Here is a 17634-nt window from a genome sequence, read left to right as displayed (position 1 = left end):
TCAAGAAAATGATAAATTGATTTAGCGTTGGACAGGAATCTATTGTTTGTTGGTATAAATTTGTTGACTGAGAACAAAATAGACAGAAATCAGGGTAAAAAAAGTTACATTTGACCTGTATTTATAGCAAAAACTTGATTTCGGAGAGAGCTGCTGTTTCAAAGTACTTTTGGATGAAAGGCTTAGTTCTTATTGGCTTGCATCCAGCCAGATTGAATTTGCGAAGCTACAGATTTTTTTGTACGTAAAAAAAATTCATCTGCAACTCAATTTTAAGCTCACTGCTATGTCATTTTCGCTCATTCCAAGTCAAGCGAAAGTCAAGAAAAGCCGCCCCACCGAGCTGGAGACGGATCAATTTATTTTACGTAAAAGTCTGAACGGTTTGTCCCTTAATTTGGTTCACATAACGACAGCTTTCTCCTATTGATTGGAAGCCTCATTTCTGTATTATCAGTTGCTAAAGTCTAAATTGCTGTTTGTCAATAAAAAGGATCCACATTCTACAAGACTGCAACGAACACTACTGCACAATTTTTTTTTATTTTTTTTGGTTCATTGTTTATTATAGATAATATTGCATAATATTGATGCATCATGTAAGATATGGTTTGTTCCGATTACATAAAAAGATAAAACTCCTTTTTTTGGTGATTCTTCCGATCAACCTATTAAACAGGCTAGTGAATCCGTTCTAAAGAAACCAGTGCTATCAAAATTCTTCAGTTCCTTTTGTAAAAACACAGTTTTTCTTTTATTCAAGACAAAGACCGGTCTAGGTTCAGTTATCACGTGCCTCGACTGCTGTCGTTACTTCCGTATCCGTAGATCTGCAACTGTGTCGTTTCAACGATGTTGTTTACTTAAGTTTGCCCTCTAAATAGTGTCCATTTTGTTGGATGATTTTTCGCTTGGCGTTTGCTTATTGCCCTGCAGAGTATGCTTCTGTTTCAATGTTTAAGCTTTTGCTACATCTCATTTATGAAGGACATTTTGGGAACACGGTCAATAAGACTATCGTGCAACCACAGGATAACCTTTTGCATTACGCCGACGGCTGCACTGTCATTGAGTTAGCCAATCAGTAGTAACATACCTGATTTCTTTTCTATATTTGGCTGGAAAAATCGATTTGCTTTGGGTCCGAAACAGAAAGAAAAAAAAAAACAAAAAGGAACTGAAAGCAACACTACGAACAAACCAAAAATTTGATATCAAGCGTTCTTTTAGAGAGATGGCTTTGAACAATTGGAGTAGGTTAACTAAGATTCATTCTTCAAGCTGGAAATTAACATGTTCAAGTAAATTAGAGGAAGTGCAAAAACGAAAATCAAACTAAAGTACTTTGGAACGTTATCTTTAATACCAGCAGCAAGATAACTAACAGGAAGTATGTTGATGAACAGGTGGATCTTTTGGTTCACTTACTTGTTATAGGATCAGATGTCGTATCTGCCCATGTCTGCAGGCATTAGTCAATTATCCAAATATAAACATAGAAAAACTTAGAGAGAGAATTTTGAAATGGACCTGTTCGCCTTAGTTTGTAAGTGGACACGCATTTCTTATAATGTTTCTTTCCCCATCTTACTCAGCTTCTATATCTTTTTCTCTGCGAGTAAGTTCAAATTGTCGATTATCTCACAGCACTTAATTGACCTGACCGCATAATCAATTGTGGGTTAGGTATATGTTTGTTATAGGCTAACATAAACTTCTTTAAGGAATGTTCCCTTCATCAGTACGTCAAAAGTCACTTCGTAGCTTGGAAAAATTACGAACTACAGTTTTTCCTATTAGACTGAGACAAATATAATTCACATTAATAAGAGGTGCTATCTTAAAATACTAGAGTTCGAAAACCCTTTCCTGATATTCTGTTCTAGTGAAACAGCCCAGCAAAGCCTCTCCTTTTTCGTTATTTGTACTGGCTGCTTTATGTCTCGATTTTTCTTTCTTCTATCCCATATTAAGAACGTTTGTAAAGCTTCAATGCAAATATGAGCCTGAATAAACAATGAAACGTCAATGATGCGAAGCACATAGATTTTTAAATCAGTGTCTTTGTCCTTAAAACTGTATAGAGGCTGATCGGACGTATCTGTCCCAGCATAACAAACATACCATTAGTGCTCGCATAACTTATTTATGTGATGCAGATGATTGAATTTGCTTATAATATGCTTGTCGGAATAAACATTTTACAATGTAGTCGACACATTTATGATATATTCAATATGCATCGAAGCCCTGCAATTCTCAAAATTGAATAGCGGGCGTAAAGTATCTATACAAAGAGTATAGGCTGCATGTTTTCTTTTTTCTTTCTGCTTCTTCTTTTACAGTCTACGAACAGGTTTAAGAAATGAAGTAACCTTACGTGTAAACGATTGTGTTCGATGTGAAGTCTGTATTGGTTGTTTCCGCTCCATGAACTCGCAGTAATGAATGTTTAAATCCACTATGCCAGCGACTTCCATGGTATTTAGAAATGCTACAAGTGTTGATTCAAAGATGCACCCACCCGTAAATTGAAGCTGCAATAATGCTATATTTTTGTTCGAAACTTATTGTTTATCTCACAATAGATATATAATGCATGTAGTATCTTTCTTTTTTTTGATTTTTAGAAGGATCAAGGAAGGGTGCACGTAACATTTGAAATTGGTCGAATGTAATGATATGCAATATGCTTATCTGAATATGTGCCTGACGAGTTGGAGGGTCATGAACTGGTATGGTATATCGCCTCTGATTAACATTATAGATCATTTAGCAACATCAATCTCAATTAGCCTAAGAAAAACGCCTATAAAATCGTCAAAATATTTTTGCTTGCCTTTAGCATAACGTTCTACATATTTACGGAATGATTCCGTTGATATCGGTAGCTAACATCATAAGTTCTCCTGCGTCTGTATCCGCAATTTTTCAGGGCTGTTCCATTCTCTTTCAGCCCATTTGGTATTCAATAGAAACTTATAGCTGTATTAGCAAAGAATGAGAAGCTTTAATAATTGGTTAACATACTGCTGATATTAGTGACTACAATCGATTTGAAAATTGAGTAAGAGTGAAACTCCATGGGTTGTCAAAGCCAGATCGATCCTTATGTGCTCTGCTCAGGCAATGTGCACCAATAAGCGCAACTTTTCACACTGTAAACTCCACCTGTCCAAAAGATGTCGAGTACCTGACCCTTACTTAAGGTGCCATGAGGAAGACGTCCTCGAGGTGGGCAATCCGCTTTATTAGCTTTACCGCGGCGGCCTCCCGCCCATTTCCTATGAGAATCTCATAAATGCTCGATTGCAATGCAACCTGCTAAATGGAACAAAAATGACAGTTACATACTTCAGACGAGGTATATAAAAAGAATGTGTATTGTCTGTCTAATTTACGTCTATAAATCACCATTTGATATCCGAAAAGGCTTCGCTCTTGATGGGTTCGAGGAAATTGCGAGCATACTCCAAACCTGCATTGGCAGGACTTTCCACTTCAGTCGTAAAGCGCATAGTAGTACCGTCACTATCGCCATTTTTTGTTCTTTATGGTAAGTTCCACTTGCATGCCAAGCTAACTGGATACTTTATTCATAATATATGCAAAATATATATGTAAGCCGCTGATTCCTTTGACAATGTATCTTGTCAATCATTTATACTCTTGCATTCAACCTACGCAAACGGTGTAAAAGATCCGTCATCGTAAGTCCTATCTAGGACAAGCCCTGACAAATATCTTTCCTCACTCGAGTATATCTGTCGGATGATGTTTGAGTGGAGATCATTTTCATATTTTTTAACAAACGATAATGTGAAAAAAGGACAAAAAGGCAAACGATAATTTTAGGTTAGGTAGTAAGGACAATGGCTACGGATTGAGGATACAGTTCGAGCCAGCCACTAGAGGAGGAGCCAAAAGCTCCTTTAACCTGGATAACGTCCATTTTGATAATTATGCATTTGTATTTGAATTCATATGGAGTTTAGATCAGTAGATGACCGACACTTTTTTAGCAGCGAGGAAACGCTACAATGACATAAACATTGTCCCTGAATACGTGTTCCGTGGTTTGCTTACAATTTGAATAAGTAAGATACGAAAACGGGACACGAAAATTATCATTACATGCTTCCTTTGACTGGAGTTTCAGTATAAGGGTCTCTAAAATAAAATGTCAGTTATCTATTTCGTGCAATTTCAATAGTGCATTTCAGACTGATATTTTGTAAGCGCTTGAGTAACCATGGCTCTTTACAGAAGAAAAACCATCGGGATACAGCGGGAGATCCTTTTTATTCACGTGAAGACTATAGGCATAGTTGTGTATTCAGCAAGATTGAAAAAGAAAGAAAAAAGAAAAGCTGACTTTACACTACGTTTTGTGCCTTCAAATTTGACTTTTTCTACACTTATTCAGATGCTCGTGTGACCTTGCGGACTCTACTACCCCGCAAAATATGCTGTTTATGTGTTAACAAAAGCCCAATTCGGTATTGGGCAAGTCACTGGAAAGAGTGATTTCCATCCAAAAAGCTTTTTTTTTTTTTCGCATTATAAAGCATATTATAACATTACCTATTAAGTCAGCTTTCTTTTTTTCTTCACTGACTTTCTCTTTCCATCTTCTCCTTCTTTTCTACTTTTTGTCTTTCGTCTCTGCATTTTCCTTTTCCAAAAAAATTCTGTCAATATAATGTCTGATAACGTTGCTCACGCTCTATCAGGTAAGCAAGGAGAACAATGACTCAAGCCAAAGCAGCCATTAATAACTCTTTTACCTGTTTAACATAAAGGTGCCGGTGGTGGTATTGTTTCAATGGTTTTGACTTATCCACTAGTCTCCATCAGTTCTCGGCTTCAAGTACAGAAGAATAATGCCACAAAGGACGCTTATAAGGTAAGGCCCAGAATCAGGTCTTTTGAACTGATGCATCCATCTTATCCAGTCGAGAATGATGCTTGCATTTCAACTGCATGTATCAAATCGTACCTTTAAAATTATCAACAAGCAAATTTGTAAAACTGATGGATTTGAGTTGATCGGAAGCCTAAATTTGATGTTGTACCATGACAAATAAACTAACTGGAAGTAATTTTTCGTTGATCTGTTTATAGAATACCTTGGATGCATTTGTCAAAATTTTAGCAAAGGAAGGACCTAAGGGTTTATACTCGTAATTGATCAATCTTCTAAAAATGTGCCGTCTCAGAGTATATGATGTATTCTAATGTTGAAGAAAACACTCGGTATTTTTATGTCAATAGTGGTTTGAGCTCTGGTATTTTCGGTATCGCTGTTACTAATGGTAAAAACCAAAGGGACCGCGTTTCACCTATTTTCTTATGATTATGGATATTTGTAGCACAGTTCTTACATAATCGCCTTTTTTTCACCCCCAAAACAGGTGTGTACTATTATTGCTATGAAGCTGTAAGGGCTATTTTTGAAAAGGCTAAAGGTAAGGGCAAGCCCATGAGTACTGGTGAATCTATGCTTGCTGGTGCCCTTGCTGGTAGCGCTGTCGTTTTTGCTACTCATCCTATTTGGACAGTCAATGTAAGTGAATTGAGTGATTATGGTATATTAAATTGGTGGGAACAAAAACCATAAAATATTGGTCATTCTGTATTAGTCATATCGCAAAGTTACTTGATGCCTAACCAATAATACTATGTACCTGTAGACTCGTTTGACTGTTAGAAAAGGTGTTGAAGGTTCTGATAAGACTGTTAAACCTTCTGCTTTTGCTGTTGCCGCTCAAATCCTTAAGAATGAAGGATTGCCTGGTCTTTATGCCGGTGTGCGTGCCGCTTTGATCCTAGTCATTAATCCCATCATTCAATACACTGTTTTTGAACAGGTGAAGATTAAGGTCTCTAAGTACAAACAATTGGGCAATATGGACTTCTTCCTTTTGGGCGCCCTATCTAAGCTCTGTGCTACAGCTATTACATATCCTTACATCGTTATCAAATCTCGCATGCAAGTTAGTCAACAAAATGAAGAAAAATACACCTCCATTTATGACGGTTTCAAGAAAATTATTGCAAGCGAGGGTATTGCTGGCTTATACAAGGGTATATCCTCCAAGATTGTCCAATCTGTTTTGACAGCAGCTTTCCTTTTCCTTGCTAAGGAAGTCTTATTCGACTGGTCCGTGTGGGTCCTTGTACTTCTTGGTGCACGAAAGCCTCGCATTGCTGCTGTTAAGGCCTAAATTTTAACTACCAGTAAGATCTCTTACTCCTTCGTTATGTATACTTATTTATCGCGCCTTAATGTATAAATATTTCATTGGAATAGCAGTTTGCCATTCCTGCAATTACCCCTATACGTCGTCAGGAGGACAAACAAAATAAACCTTTAGAATTGTTTCTCGATAGAAAATGTCTTCGATATTCAGCCCATTAGAGCTTCATTAGAGTGTTAAACTTGCTTTATATAAACTGAACGTATGCAATGTGAATTAAAACGGACAGATCGTGAATCTACTAGATAACGGATCAATCTCGTTTCGGATATAACGTTACGTAATGTTTTAAGAGAAGGTATTATTTGAATAATGTAGCAATAAGCTACGCAATTATTTACACTTTTGCATTGTTGTAGCATTGGTATCATTTAAGTCCTACAAACAAATTGAGATTTAGTATTCATGTGTCGCCGCTCAAGTCTATATACAAATACCTACCACAATAGCAAATTTTTCGTCATCACTATCGTCTGAAGTATCATTCAATAAGAAATCAGAAGGCACATGGGGCTGTCTGGTTGATCCATTCTCCACATCAAGTAATTCTTGCTGCTCTTCATCGTCGTCTTCTTCATCGTCGCTAATGATACGTCTTCGGTACATAGGCGCTGGAATATCTTCACTTTCTTCCATATCTTCATCCTCATCCTCATCCTGATACTCATCTGCATTCTTCTCTTCATCTTTATTTTCTTCCTTTGCATCCTCTCCATCTTCATCGTCACTCAAAACTATAGGAACAGTGTCAGCAATAGGCTCGGCTGCTTTCGCGAAGGCAGCGGTTTTTGGGTCGTTGCTGAGATTTTCTAACGTATCGCCGCCCTTCTTTTCCATCATTCTACGTCGTCGAGCTTCGGCTGCTCTACGAATAGCGACTAAATCGTCATCGTCGTACAGCTCCACATCTTCTAATAACAGTCCTGCTGCCGCTGCTGCTTTCTGTTTACGCAACCCACCACTAGTTATGTCTGTAATCAAGCGACTGATCATATTTTCATCGCTTTCTTTATCCTGTTTGCTGTTGAATACAAAAAGCGTTTCATAAGAATACGTTTGGTTCGACCAAAAGAATTGCATAATTAGACTTACTTGAAAGCCTCTCGTAATGCTGCTTCATCTATTTGCTCATTATTATCTTCTACTAAAAGATCATCCTTCTCATATTCATCGAGATCTTCGCCTTCTTCTTCGTCTTCTCCTGCCACACCAAAATATTCATCCTCTTCTTCTTCAGCCTCTGCTTCGAAGTATTCGTTCTTACTCAAATTAAATTTAGGCTTAATAGTATTCGGCTTCGATACAGGCTTGGCAGATTTCTCATGATTTTCATCGGAAGCGTCAATATCCATGTCATCAGCGGTGTCTGCCTCATCCATAATATTTGCTATTTCGTTAGCGGTTACTGGTGCATCATTGCCCGCAGTTTCCTCGCTATTACGGCGTATAAGTCGATTAAGTGGTTTGGTTCTGTCATAGTCCTCAGTAGCCCTTGAATTCTGCTTTTCCTAATGAACCATTGTAAATGCTACTAGTCCGAAATAAAAATGTATACTCTTTAATGATTATTTACCTTTGCTTTAAAGAAATTGACGATGGAGTGGGCTGGTTCTGGTTTTAATGGCGCTTTTTTACTGACAGGCTTATTCTCGTCCTCGCTATCATCGTCATCATCATCAAATAGCGTGGATTTTTTCACCTTTTTGCCCTTCCATCGTCTGAAAGCTACTGCCATTGAGTCTTCTTCATCCTCGCTATCATTATCAGGAACACTTTCATCCTTTTTCTTATTGTTTTCTTCTGATTCAGCGTTGATATTATTGAATTTTCGGTTGCTTTTACTACTGTTATTAGTACGCTTCACTTCATCAGCATCCTCTATTCTGAACTTTACATCATCGTCATCTTCAGCTTCAGAATAATTGTTTATGCTGTCATCGATATAGTCTCCGTCCATCTCTTCGTCATCGTCATCATTCTCGTAATAATTTTCTTGTTGCTGTTTCTGCTTCTCAAGATGTTTTTTAACTTCCTCATTGATCAGTCGGGCATTCTTTTCTTTTTCAAGTAGTTGCCGAGCTCTCTCTGTTGGCGTGACATATTGACCACGCGCTCTAGCCTGTTGCTCTAATTTCATACGCTGCTGATAACCCTGATTAATGATCCGCGAAATTAATTCCTGGTTTTGTTGCCGCAGAACACTTGAACCCACATGGCGAACTGGTGAAAACCCTGTGGCAAGTGGAAAGCGAGCGCGTTCAGGAGATAAAAACACTGAGGGATTCAATATACTTGGTTTATTTATAATTTCTATATCACTATCGCTATCATCCTGGTTAGGTCCCGCCTGTTGCTGTGGTTGAGCCTTCTTCAACTTCTCCATCTCCTGCTGCTTTATATACTGTTGTTCTTTTTCATCATGACGTTTAATGAGTTCGTCATAAGATTTTATATTGTAAACAGGTTTTAGACTGATTTTCTCCATTCTGCGACGACGTTCTGCTTCACGATACATTTCCATTTCCTGCTTTTTGGATAATTTTCGTTGAGTTTCATCCTCTTCACTCGACGAAGTATCATTAAGCAAATCCGCTTTACGATATACTCGTTCACCATTTTCATCCACTGCATGTATATTCGTTGTTTTTTTTCTTGTTTTTCGCCCTGTTGATGGCTTGCCTCTTTGCTTTTTGGATGGTCCGTTCAATCTCGCATTTATGTCAGCTTCGATAGCATCAGAATCATAACTATCCTCACTTTCTTCCTCTCGAAATTTATTCAATAGATCTTCCAACTTGGTTCTCCTCCTTTCATCTGCTTGGTTCAATACATCCATCCGTTCTTTTCCTTTTTCTTCTGCTGTCGGTCTTCTCCTTCTCTTCTTCTTTTTCTTTGTCTCTGGAGTCGATTTATTTTTCGGTTTTTTCTTTACTGTTCGGTTATCATTCTCATTATCGTCATCATCATCGTTATTAGGTCGCATGAGAGGGAAGTTAGCAAATTTAGTTTTATCTTGTGTCAGCTTTTCGTTCAATTTATTAATATCCATTTTATTTGTATGCGGCAGTAGGAGCGGCGTGGTATCGATATCGGAATCCGATTCATCAGCACGCATGACATCGTTGCCGAAAGTTTCTGAACGATCGAACAATAAAATATCCTTCAGACGAGAAGGTAAGTTGAGACCCTCAAACTGGTCACGATCAGCGATAGAACTTAGGGCTTCATCTTCTGAATCCGATATATCGTATTCGGAAGGTGCGATTAGCTTTTGCTGAAAAGAATCATCCTTTTTTTCATTATTACTGCTGGCATTATTCTTGTTCGAAGAAGGTTGGTGCTCGAATAAGGGCGCATCGTAATCTTCGTCCATAACGTCCATTGGCCCTGAAATATTCTGTCGTTTGTGCTGGAGCTTTCTTAATTTGAGAAAGTGAGAAAATAGCGATAAGATAAATGCTCCAAAAAGAAAAAAGTAGAGAAGAGAGGACTTTGATTGAACGCGTTCAAAGAGCCAATACAATTAAAGGAAACACTAATAGACGCGTTTTATGTTCCTTTGCACCCCGCGAAAAAAAAAGGGGCACAATGGAACTGTTTTCTCTATAAGCCTAAAATTGGAATAAAGATAGATTTACTCTTACAACAGCTTCTAAGCAAGTGCTCTTCAACGGTTGAAAGTGATGATCTCATGGAAAAAGAAAAATTGAAGCTAAATGCAACTGGGCCGCTTGAAGGCTCAAAGTGTGGGCTATTACTTAATACCAGTGGTGAACGCCGAAAAATTAAAACCTTTTTCTTTCCGCTCTTCACATTTTTTTTAACGTTATGACAAAAAGAGCAAAAGAAGTAGTTGACGACCGCGGAGAAGAATCAGAAGACGAAGTCTACGACGTACGTATCCAATAGTTAGAGGTCGATATTTTCTGTTACACTCTATTATGTGTATTTTCTTCAACTCTTTTCTTGTTACTATTCAATTATAATCTTTTATTTAACTCCACCTTTTGCACGAAAAATTCTCAATTTCTCTCTTCTCGCTTGCACAGGTCAAACGAATCGCAGGTCGAAAGTGTGAAGTAAGTCTCTTCATCGTCGCTTCATCCCTAACAGCTTGTCGAATTTTTCGTTTTTTATATTCACTTTCATGAAACCTTGATAAATAGGACGGTATTGAATACTATCTTATTGAATGGGATGGATATCCCGACAGCGCCAACACCTGGGAGCAAACGCATGATGTTTTGTGGGCTGAAGGCATCATACAATTTCAAAAAAGATACGAACAACAACTCGCATCTGTGGGGATCCGCCAACCACCCATTTCCGCAAATAGAACATTTAAGCAGCTGCTAGACAATGCATACGACCCAGATAGTGAGACTTACTTTTCTTTCACCAAATGGATAGCTGCCAGTAGAGGTGAAAAACATGCTTGCGATCTTTATCAGTTCTGTTACACTACTGGTCCTGTCCTAACTTTCATTTATACTGTGTAGGCTCACTTAAAAGAAGCTCAATTAGATCCAAGGGCTCGCGAGCAACCAAGAGACGAACCGAAGAGGTACAGTACCACTGCTGGAAGAAAAATAGAAAAAAAAAATTACAAATGTAGATCGTGATCGATTAAGCATCTCTCTCGCTCTTTCTCATCCTTTAGTTCACTACAGTATTAACGAAATCAGAAGTAAGTCAAGCAACTTTGAATATAATATCACACATAATGAGACAGGCACCGGTTTTTTGATGACACTCTTAACAACACGAACGGATCCCAGTCTGAAATCTCAGATCAGGTAAGTTGATCAACGGAACTGTGAAAAAAAAAAAAAAAAAAAAATGGCACGAGAGCTGTCATTGATTAAAATTTGCCTTGATTCTCTTCATCCCAAAGTATGATACCCAAGGCAGTTCTCTGCTCAAAAAACCGAATGGTAGCCATAGTGACCCTATGGTACATTTTTGAACTTTTGACTTTTTTTTTTCTTTGTTGCCATTGTCTAAAGCGATTTTTAATAAGGTTATTAGCGATTCTGAGGATATATTTGATTCTAAAGGACTGCAGATGAACGGAAGTACAAAAATCACCGTAAGTTTCAATCATCCTTCCTGTACCTCAAGTTCAAATCAGCCCACGCATTATTATTTCATATAGAATGCACATAGCTATGTAGTGGAAAGTCAAACCATCATGACAGGCGAGCCAGCTTCCAGTCCAATTTTCATTGAGCACATCCAGAGCAATCAACTTATTGAAAAATACGTAGACCGTCGCCGACAAGAAGTAGTAGAGTATCGAATACAGATTGAAAGGCTCAGCAAAGTACCTGTGTTGCTTATTTTTCTACACTGCTCTTCAAACTCATTTGTAGGCATATCCTTTGACTGTCATCCATGGGAAGAGAAGCAGAAATCACGACAGACGATCAAAGAAATACATCTTTAAATATCTGGAGCCACCTGTTACCGTTGTGAACGAAGTGGACGACGAGCCTTTAGGAGAATTTACGTACATCACTGATTATGAGTATAACGGTGTGAGTCCACCAAGTTCTGAATTTCTTGACGGTTGTAATTGTGCAGATATACAAACGATGAAGAACGGACACGTGGATGGCAAAAAAGGGAAGAGGCAAGAGACCATTACGTTTAAAAGGAGCAAAGAAAAATCCAAAAGCCCACCGCCCTATTGCTGTACAGCAGACGATGGGGCAAGGTGCCACGACGACGTCTATTATACCGATGACGGAAGATTATACGATTTGATGAACCGTGTCATTAGAGAGTGCAACGTCAATTGCTCTTGTCACAACGATGACAGATGTAGGAATAAAACAGTGACAAGAGGGCGTCAATATCCGTTGACAATTTACAAGACAGCGAAAAAAGGCTGGGGTGTCCGGTGTCCAGAATTTATACCTAAGGGGGCATTTATTGAAGAATATGTAGGAGAAGTGATCACAACGGAAGAGTGCAGTAGAAGAGTGCAATACTATACCGACTTACAAAAGAGCTACTTGTTTGCCATTGATATCACAGCTAATTATCAGGAACACACCAATGTTGTAGATGCTTCAGCAAAAGGAAATGTCAGCCGCTTCATCAATCATTCATGTAGTCCGAATGCTGCAGTGTACGCCGTCTTTTCAGATAGTGCTGATGAAATGCTTCATCGTTTGGCGTTCTTCGCTGTCTGCGATATCTTACCAAACACAGAGATATGTTTCGATTATACCGGTGGTAGAGAAGTTGATCCGAAAGAAGGCGCTGTCTGCCATTGTCAAGCGGTGAATTGTAGAGGATATTTTTAAAAGCACCTCGTGTCAAAAAAAGAGAGAATACTAAAGGTCTAAGCTTCCTTCCAATAGCCATTCCTATTTATACTACTGCTTACATTGTAAAGCAGCACTTCATACAGTCATTTTGATTCGATATAATAAAACACTCATTACAAATCGCAACCCGCTGTTCTCTGTACGCTTATCGATTCATCTATAATTGCTGAATGCTAAACGAAACGAAGGCGCATTTAAATCAGGGTCAACGTTAAAAACATCTGAAAGATAACATCATCATGAGGGTGGTTTGAAGGACAAGATATCGAATCACATTTAAATCTTTTGTACGAGCATGGGTTTTCAGCTATATTAAAATGTAAACACAACCTGTTCCAGCTTTCTTTTATGAACTATGTTTTCATCTTTAGCAAGTTAGCGTCTTGAACCACGCTGATAAGATAAATAAAAAGGGGGCTAATAATGAAGGAAAAAGAAAAAGACAATGAATAAATAAAAACCTAGTGTTTAGGGCGAGAACACAAAATAAAAAAAAAAGAAACACGATGGAGATATGCCCATCTTTAAACCTTTCCTTTCTCGACGTAGTCTTTGAAATCGAAGGAGGGGTCAATATTTAGAAAATCATGGGTTAAGAGTTTAGCTGCAGTTGGGCGCTTTGATGGATCGCTAAGTTAAACAAGCAAAAAAAGCAAAACGTAAGGAGAATCATTCAGGTAAATGCAAAAGTTTTGAGTTTGTGCTTACACAATAAAGCATTGCTTCAGAAAATCTTTAGCGCATTCTGATATGTGATCGGGTATAGTAGGCGAATTAAGCTTTCCCAACTGTACATTATGACGGTATGACAGAAAAAGAAGCGAGAGATATAGATGTCAGTAACAATGGTACGCGCACCTCTTTTTTCTCTTTTCTGCTCTTACGTTATAGAGAGCCGCCATCTGATTCAATGATATCCATGGTCTCTGACCTGTCAACATCTCTAATACTGTGCATCCCAAACTCCATATGTCGACCTTTGCACTATACGGCTCATTTTTGACTACTTCAGGGGCCATCCAATACACAGAGCCTCGAAGAGACATTCTTGAGTTTTGATCGTACGCTTCCTCGTAATCGTTTTTTTTCGACAAGCCAAAATCGGAAATCTTACACACACCATCGGCTTCAACGAGAATATTGGCTGCTTTGATATCTCTATGTAGGATATGTTTGGAGTGAAGGTACTCTAAACCAGCGCAAATTTGTCGCGTAAAATATCGCGTCAACGGATCATCAAAAGCACCATGCAACGCGAGTCGGCTGGCTACACTTCCACCCGACACATACTCGAGAAAGATATTGATCATTCCTTCCTGATCGTCTTTACCATAGCCCAAGTACTGAACAATATTTTCATGGTCTAAATCACGCAACATCATGATTTCCTGGAAAAGCGCTTCGACCATATCATGTTGCTGTTCATTCAACAAGTCAGAGGGAGTTTTAGGAATTTCAACTTGTTTGACAGCAATCATGTCACCTGTAGCGACATTGAAGGCTAAATAGACACGTCCAAAAGAGCCCTTGCCAATCAGCTTACCACGAATCCATTGAACCTCTGTTGGTTTAGTTTGGACAACAGGCTCAAGTATGTCTGCTGGGGTTGTCGATGGTGAAGAAGAAGAAGGGGAAGAAGAAGGGGATGATGAGACCAGTCGCATATGCTCCGATACAGACGGTAATCGAGCAATGACATGAGCACTTCTTGCCTTTAACTCTACGACACGTGTACCAAAAAGTTTCGTGCTTTTACGTCTCAGCATAGGAGGAGACGGTGTTTTGGGTAGCTGCGTTGGTTGCAAGGACGATAATAGCTGTTGATTTCCTGTGGAAGGAGGAAGCGATGCTAGGGATGAACGTGATGGTGGCTGATAGGGGTAGTCATCGTCTTCGAAATAGTCAGGATTGTATTTTCGACTGGCTTCACGAGCTACGAGACGGATCGACTTTCTTGTCTGTCTACGTTGGGTTCTCGGTGATGGCACAACGGGGGACTGTTGTTGCTGTTCTTCCTCTATGACGATTTCTTTATCCAGGTCACGACTATCGAAATAGTGTTCCATGTGTTGAAATACTAATTCAGCAGGAGGTCTCTCACCCCAAAACAGTTCATTGTTACTCTTCTGTGCCGTTTTGTGCTCTATTTTGAGTGGTGATGCATCAGCCGAAACCGGTGTGTGAGGATGAGGTGCCACTGCCCATAAACCATGAGATGAGGAAGAGGAAGTAGAGGAAGGGACAGCTGAGGAAGAAAGGGGTGGTGGAGTTACATTTTCTCGCAACTGAAGTCTATTGAAATGGTCAAGTTCAGGTTCTGAACGACTCCAAGTAGGGTGTGCAGACGGTAATTCAGCTAAGGGTGGTTGTTGTTGCGGAAGAAGTGAGTCACTATTCTTACGGTGATAGGCTCCATAGGAGGAGGAGGGTAGAGGATAGTCGTGGTATGCAGACGTTGAGGGAAGGGTATACGGATGAACGGGTATGGAAGGATCTGACAGCTCTCTACCTGGTCGTCTATTCAGATGTCTCTGTAAAGGTCTAGTGTTCGTAAGAAGCGGATGGGGGTATCGGTGGGCAGGTGGTTGGTATGGTTGCTGCTGCTGCTGTTGTTGCTTTCGACGAAAAGCGGGTATCATTGAGGGCGACGAACCCAATGCAGGTGTAGGGAAATGATAAGTGCTATCTTGATCAGGCGATATCGGCTTGACAAAAATGCGCTGAGAGGCTGTGTGATCTGCATTCGCACATAAGCACATCAGTGATTGTGGGTCCATGGGTGTGTCTGAATTTGGCCCATTCTCATGAAAATACAAATACTGATCATCCTCGCCTTTAAAATTCAATCTTTGTAGAATATGCTTTTTAATGATAACCGGGTCTCTCATGTTGGTGACGTTAAGGCTATACCAAGTTTCTAAATCCATTGTAATTTGAATTTTTTGCTCCGTCAGCTATGGAGTGTAGAAGAAATGTTTTTGTTTAGAAAAATGGTCTACGACGACGACTCCCACTACACCTAGGTCTTTCTCTCTCTCTCTCTCTCTCTCTCTCTCTCTCTCTCTCTCTCTCTCAATACACACACACACGCATACTTTACCTTTTTCGCTTGATACTGGGAGTATAGGTTCTTACTCATCCCAGATGAATAAAGCTGTTGTTGCTTTTTTACTTGGTGCTGTGCATTGTGATGGCTGCTATTGTTACCCCCACCATGATAGGTAGCCCAGAATTTTGATATTTTATTGGGTGTAGAGGAAACACGTGCAGGAATCGTTGGCAAGTCCTTATTGAAAGCCGGACTGAGGGTGGTAGTATGGGTTGATGTATGCCTCACATCGTCGGCTGAGGCTGACAATGTTAATGTCTGCCGCTGTTGTCGTGCACTTTTGTCTTTTTCTTCTTCTTCTCCTGTTGTTGCGAGTCGAGGAGAAATAGGGTGGTTGTTGCTATAGTGATTTAAGCTGACCTTATGATTCATATTTTCCTGCTGACAAGCATGATGGGTATTTGATAATGCAACAAGTGCATTTGCAGAAGTGGAAGATGCATGCGACCTGTGAAATTTATCTTTAATTTTGTAGAATGCAGCTTTTGGCGATAATCGAGTGGGTGAGTGAGCTGTTTTAAGTGGTTGTTGTTGTTGTTGTTGATGATGTTGCTTTCGGGCAAACGGAAAAACGAACGGGTGATCTGAGGAAAGGGAGGGGGAGGGAGAAGGAGAGCTCGAACGTAGAGACGATGCAGATTTCGGTGGGTTGGAATGGGAGTAGTATTGTTGTGAGAGCAAGTCGGTGCTCGTGATGCTACTGCTGCTGCTGCAACGGTTGTAGTGGTTGTGATCGACAGTCGTCTTGGTTTGGGTGACAGCTGCATCCAAACTATCCATGGAATGACGCGTGGATAGGTGGATAGCCTCTATTGAAGTATTAGGCGGCGGAGGCGGTGCGGGTGGTGGCAAGCTTATGCTAGAAGTGCTTGACAAAGGACTTTTATCGCTCAAGAAGCCTCCTCCTTCGCTTGTGGTCGTGGTTGCTGCTTCTTCATCCTCCAAGCTATGGCTATTTCCACAGCCCCTACCACCACCACCACCACCACCGGCTTCTACTCTCTGCCCTTCTAATAACCTTATTTCCAGCTTGGCATTGCAGTATTCATGCACGTTTGTATTGATGGAGATCTAGACGACGAATAGAAAAAAAAAAAAAAAAAAAAAAAGTGAATATCCGATGAAAGCAAGAACGGGGAAGGAATGAAGCATACATTGGTAGGTGTGCTCGGTGTGGGTTTTGCGGGTTGACCGGGTGCAGGTGGTATTAAAGATCTGATTTCATTTAAAAGTCTCCGTCTCTCATAATAGGTTGTCATGGTTCTAGTAATTCGCCGTTATACATAATGAATAAGTGGTTGATATATAAACTCATCTGACTCTGTATCTCTCTACCTGGGCAAATATTGGACTAATTCCGCCAGCGTAATAGAAAAGAATTTATCGTGACAGATGTGGTATTCTACATAGAAAAGAGAAAGTTTTTTTTCTTTTGAGTCAACAGAACAAAACAAAAACAAAAACAAAGAAAAAGGCCCTGCAAAATACTTTACTTTCAAACGTAGATGCGAAATGGCCCCAACCTTTTTCATCTAACCATTGCGTTACTTTTTCCTGATTCCAGGCATCGACTATTGTATCTCCTAACAAATGGCGGATATCTGTCGTAGTCATGATTGCTATATTAAGAAATGAGACGGGAAATAATTTGGGTGTTGAGGCGGGGAGGGCGGGGCAGCGAGAGAGAGAGAGAGACTAGTTTGAAAGAAGAAAGATGAATGTGAGGTTCTGTTGATTTGTTGCTTATTTATTTCGCTTTTACACTAAAATTTCAACTTTAATGTTTCGATGGTAAACAAATTCATCCAAAATGTGTATTTGCGCTTTTGAAAAAGAGAGAGAAAAAAAAAAATAGGACAAAAAAACAATAAAAAAAAAAAAAAAAAAAAAAAAAAAGAAAAAGAAAAAAAAAAGATAGGAGAAAGATCGA

General features: G+C 39.4%; 6 protein-coding genes across 6 annotated transcripts; 2 read left to right on the top strand and 4 right to left on the bottom strand.

Annotated features, from left to right (window-relative positions):
* Positions 1 to 968: 968 nt before the first annotated feature.
* BDF20DRAFT_839239 (uncharacterized protein) lies at positions 969 to 2772 on the bottom strand (the record flags this gene model as incomplete). Its single annotated transcript, XM_053079252.1, has 6 exons — positions 969 to 1057; positions 1097 to 1135; positions 1429 to 1462; positions 1929 to 2101; positions 2381 to 2537; positions 2584 to 2772. 6 exons carry the CDS (start codon positions 2770 to 2772, stop codon positions 969 to 971), a joined length of 681 nt encoding a protein of 226 aa, XP_052932531.1.
* A 1841-nt stretch (positions 2773 to 4613) lies between these two features.
* BDF20DRAFT_894324 (mitochondrial carrier domain-containing protein) lies at positions 4614 to 6414 on the top strand. Its single transcript, XM_053082398.1, has 6 exons — positions 4614 to 4733; positions 4803 to 4906; positions 5125 to 5183; positions 5275 to 5315; positions 5415 to 5566; positions 5694 to 6414. Exons 1-6 carry the CDS (start codon positions 4703 to 4705, stop codon positions 6225 to 6227), a joined length of 921 nt encoding a protein of 306 aa, XP_052932530.1. The 5' UTR covers positions 4614 to 4702; the 3' UTR covers positions 6228 to 6414.
* On the bottom strand, positions 6401 to 9728 carry BDF20DRAFT_1004018 (MRC1-like domain-containing protein). Its single transcript, XM_053074656.1, has 4 exons — positions 7834 to 9728; positions 7353 to 7768; positions 6702 to 7281; positions 6401 to 6638 (listed from the first exon to the last, which is right to left on the bottom strand). The coding sequence occupies exons 1-4, from the start codon at positions 9640 to 9642 to the stop codon at positions 6594 to 6596; spliced, it is 2850 nt and encodes a 949-aa protein (XP_052932529.1). The 5' UTR covers positions 9643 to 9728; the 3' UTR covers positions 6401 to 6593.
* Positions 9729 to 10802: 1074 nt separating this feature from the next.
* On the top strand, positions 10803 to 12967 carry BDF20DRAFT_156522 (uncharacterized protein). The gene is made up of 6 exons (XM_053074818.1): positions 10803 to 10824; positions 10921 to 11056; positions 11155 to 11214; positions 11289 to 11349; positions 11416 to 11544; positions 11633 to 12967. The coding sequence occupies exons 2-6, from the start codon at positions 11007 to 11009 to the stop codon at positions 12569 to 12571; spliced, it is 1239 nt and encodes a 412-aa protein (XP_052932528.1). The 5' UTR covers positions 10803 to 10824; positions 10921 to 11006; the 3' UTR covers positions 12572 to 12967.
* Positions 12846 to 17052, bottom strand: BDF20DRAFT_156596 (uncharacterized protein). Its single transcript, XM_053074819.1, has 5 exons — positions 16859 to 17052; positions 15696 to 16775; positions 13480 to 15549; positions 13304 to 13383; positions 12846 to 13225 (listed from the first exon to the last, which is right to left on the bottom strand). Exons 1-5 carry the CDS (start codon positions 16961 to 16963, stop codon positions 13120 to 13122), a joined length of 3441 nt encoding a protein of 1146 aa, XP_052932527.1. The 5' UTR covers positions 16964 to 17052; the 3' UTR covers positions 12846 to 13119.
* BDF20DRAFT_894306 (uncharacterized protein) lies at positions 16609 to 17552 on the bottom strand. The gene is made up of 3 exons (XM_053082397.1): positions 17198 to 17552; positions 16859 to 17106; positions 16609 to 16775 (listed from the first exon to the last, which is right to left on the bottom strand). Exons 1-2 carry the CDS (start codon positions 17316 to 17318, stop codon positions 17036 to 17038), a joined length of 192 nt encoding a protein of 63 aa, XP_052932526.1. The 5' UTR covers positions 17319 to 17552; the 3' UTR covers positions 16609 to 16775; positions 16859 to 17035.
* Between the last annotated feature and the right edge of the window lie 82 nt (positions 17553 to 17634).

The sequence above is a fragment of the Mycotypha africana genome (genome assembly GCF_025528875.1).
Source record: "Mycotypha africana strain NRRL 2978 chromosome Unknown BDF20scaffold_11, whole genome shotgun sequence".
Classification (NCBI taxonomy): Eukaryota; Fungi; Mucoromycota; class Mucoromycetes; order Mucorales; family Mycotyphaceae; genus Mycotypha; species Mycotypha africana.
This window is presented reverse-complemented; position numbering and strand designations above follow the sequence as displayed.